Source organism: Dendrobium catenatum, unplaced genomic scaffold (genome assembly GCF_001605985.2).
Source record: "Dendrobium catenatum unplaced genomic scaffold, ASM160598v2 fragScaff_scaffold_803, whole genome shotgun sequence".
Classification (NCBI taxonomy): Eukaryota; Viridiplantae; Streptophyta; class Magnoliopsida; order Asparagales; family Orchidaceae; genus Dendrobium; species Dendrobium catenatum.
In genome coordinates this window covers 480,252-483,854 of record NW_021319265.1, presented here as the reverse complement: position 1 = coordinate 483,854, position 3,603 = coordinate 480,252, and the positions used below count along the sequence as shown (strand labels likewise).

The following is a 3,603-nucleotide window of genomic DNA, read 5'->3' as shown; positions in this document are numbered from 1 at the left end:
TTTACAGAGAGCAACTCGTCCTGGCATGATAATGAACTTTGTCTGAATGAAATTTTTACATAGAAGAATTCATCCTGAGAAGATTTGGATTTCGTCTGGACAAAATTTTTATGGAGCCCAAGTCATCCAGGCACGATTACAGATTTCATCTGAACAAAATTTTTACAGAGCCTAACTCATCCTAGGACGAAATTAATTTTGTCTTGGATGATTAGGACTTAGAAAAATTTTCTCCAAATCCTGTTCGTTCCATTGCTCCTACAAGGAGATAACTGATCTGGTCGTCCCGTACGATCAGTACAAATTTTGTAAGATCTTCTTAAGTATGTGTGTGTGTGTTTTTATTCACTCAATTATAATCACTCCCTCTCAATTCAAAGAACAATTTAAAGCTTCAATTTGCAAAGGATTGTATGCTGAATTTGATTTGAAGTTTTTATAGTTTAGAGTTCAATTTTCCTAAAATGTTAGTACACACAAGAGTAAAAACAAATCTTTCAAAAAGTGTTAGGAGATAATTACACATAAAACAATAATATTTGAAATCATCAAAACTATACAAGTTGCAAGAATGTAACATATGCAAATAACAACTCTTTTAACATGGTGAAAGTGATGTAAGGGCTATCTGCCTTATTGTGGGAGTAAAAGGAGAGTCGCTTTTTGTTACTGCAATTCTTGAAGGGTTGAAAGTTGCATTTGCATTAACAGAAATAAAAGGAGTACATAGAAAGTATGGAAAAGTTAACTGCCTTCCCTTGGAAAAAAATAAAAGTGGGAAGGTCTAAGACTGTAACGACACCCATACAAGTATGACACAACAAAAAGAAAGCAATAAAAGTAAGGAGAAGAAGCCCCTTTGGTTCACAAGGAGGCCCACCCCGATTACATGCCTCAAAAGATCCAGTAGTACATAGGGAACAACTCCAGAGGGGGGAGATACCTGAGAAAGGGGTCAACATGATCGAGGGTAGAAGGATATCCCATTGCTCCGGCAGCTGTTTGTGCACCACTGTAACACTAAGACATGGAAACCGGTTGGGTCTCATTGTTCCTCAAAGGGGATAAACTCCCCGCCAGAGTCATCTTGCAAGTTCTTCCTCCTTTTCGTGGGTAGGGTGGTAATCGGCCCAAGCTGGAGCAGTTGCTTCTCCATGAATGTCTTGGAAGTCTTCTGTTGTCTCTTTGAGAGATTGATAGTCGAGGGGGAGGCATCCTGATCCAGTTTAGAAGCATTAAAAGTTACCCTTTGATTCTTCGATGGGGAATTACTCGGGTTAACAATTTTGTTGGAGATCTCCTCCATTTGCTGTTGGATTTCCTTGGTCGCACAGGAGAGAGAGCCATGATCGGTGTCTTTGCTCTGCCCAGTAGATGGGAGAACAGAAGAGCCCTTCTGCTTGCCTCTCTTCTTACGGGTGACGAGATTCCACTCTCCAAAGGAGTCCTCTTGCTTCTCACGGTCAAGGGGACCGTCCCTAACAAGTTGTTCCGCTCCAGGGGGGTGGCCGCTCACAGGTAGGTCCCTAGGTTGGGCTCTGTTGGGATGTTGAACCCGAGCACTAGTGGGGGTCATACCCCCACCATTATTCTTCGACGAGCACTTCCCGTTGGCATGACCGATATACCCACAGCCAAAGCAAAAGTTGGTAAGCCCTTCGTATTCAATTCTTTGGAAGAATCGCCCATCAATACCATTAATCCAAACTCCTGGGAGCAGTTTTTGGGAAAGATCAATCCTTACACAAATGCATGCAAACGATGATTTACCCCATGTGCTCGTATGAGAATCCATCCAAAGAGGCTCCCCAATCCCATTAGCAATGCGTGTGATGTTGTTAACATCCCAATAGATCAACTGTAATTGCGGCAAACAAACCCAAATTGGGGAATGGAGTCCTTGCATCTATGAGGGAGAAAATGTGGAGGTCCACTTATCCATACCTATGATATTTCCGGCCACGATCCACAGCCCACTAGCCAAAATGGCATCCCTAGCCTCAATGCTTTGAAATATGCAAATAAAAGTATTAGCGGCAATGGTGATGATATCAAAATCCCCAAAATGATACCATCTCCGTTTCATCTCTTCAAGAAGGAACGGGAATGAGATCCGACGCCCCATTAGCTTAGCAATGATTGCCTTATCGAGTCTTGAAATGTTATCATTGACAGAGCCAATTTTTGGTTATATGCAAAGGTCATCCTTGGCAATCCACTGCTCACGGCTTAGGCGATTAATTGGCACATGTTGAACCTTCCTCCATGCGAAGGGTCCTTTGACAAACCCGTTCGGCTGCAGGATCGGGGCCTGTGTTGGCTGTAGCAGAGGTCTTGGCAAGTTCTGAGCTTTGGGGGCATTATAACAAACACCTTGGGGGCAAGCTCCATTAGTTTTGTTGTCACCGTCGGCAGGACCAAGGGGCTGATCACACCTAGGACTAGCAACATTGCACTCATTCATAGTGCAGTCCATCTCCACAGCAATCCCATTCCCATTCGAGATAAATCTTGGATCAGTATGCACCTCCATCTCGGTGCAATCCTCCCAAGACGTAGCCCCACGATTATCGGGATGGACGGCTTCCGCCAAAGCCCGAAGCTGCAGCTCAGCCCGAGTGCAGCTATCATCATCCATATCAGTTTGGGAGCCCGAATCATCCTTCAACTCCTCCATCTTGCTGGTTTTGCGCACCTCCTGGTCGTGCTCAGTAACTTCGCCATCCTCCAAACCATAGCTGCTCGCACGCGGGAGCCAGTGCTCGGGCTGTAGCTGCTCCCGTCCACAGCCTGGTCGGGGCCTTCCTCCTGTCCAACAGCAGCTCCTCTAGGAGGTGATATGCCGATAGTGCTCATAATGAGCTCCCGAACTGCTATAGGCTTGGATATTGGCGACGTTATGCCCAGCTCGAAGTTCCCCTTAAGAGGTACGAAGGTGGTGGTCAGTCCCTCCCTAGCAGCAGTCACCGAGCCCTTCGAGGCTGTAATCTTGCTCAACTCTTGAGCATTCTCCTTGCCCGGTCTTGAAGGGTTAGAGGCCTTGACCCCCTTCTCCCAAACTCCAAGAGGAGCCGTTCCCTTACAGGGGTTGGCTAAAAATCTGCCAATACCCGGAGATCTGGCCGGAATCCCGACCCTAGAGGCTTGTGCTGCCGGCCCACCACCGTCAGCATCTTTTGTAGCAAGCACTTGCCACCTATTTCCTTGTCTACCTTCCTTCTTGTCGCCGCCTTTACCTCCCTTTCCCCCATTTGGAGGAGGTGACCTAGGGCCACCCCCTCTAGCCATCCCAAAGCTTCTCACTCTAGAACCACTCTAGTGAGAGATAGAATTGGGAACAAATGAGAGCGTTATTTTCTTGAAGGGGGGGACTCTAAGGTGTGGATGTAGATCTAGGTTGGTTGAACCACTATAAAATTTTTGGTGTGCTTTATTTTCTTTACTTCACTTTTTGTAGTTAATATCTTTGATAATTACTTGGTAAAAATCTGAGATTAACATTCTGTTATATTAATTAGAATTTCATTATCATTATTGAAATTATTATTAAATTATTAGCTTCTATATTGGGTAATCAAACTATTTATTTCAAGTTTTGTAAAA

The 3,603-nt window shown here is 44.9% G+C and overlaps 1 protein-coding gene across 1 annotated transcript; it reads right to left on the bottom strand.

Moving 5' to 3' along the window:
- Positions 1-1,045: 1,045 nt before the first annotated feature.
- Positions 1,046-1,906, bottom strand: LOC110102357. The gene has a single exon (XM_020830712.1). It carries the CDS (start codon positions 1,904-1,906, stop codon positions 1,046-1,048), a length of 861 nt encoding a protein of 286 aa, XP_020686371.1.
- Between the last annotated feature and the right edge of the window lie 1,697 nt (positions 1,907-3,603).

Excerpts from the sequence above, each read along its gene's own strand:
- LOC110102357 (XM_020830712.1), bottom strand. The coding sequence starts at position 1,906 with ATGCAAGGACTCCATTCCCCAATTTGGGTTTGTTTGCCGCAATTACAG.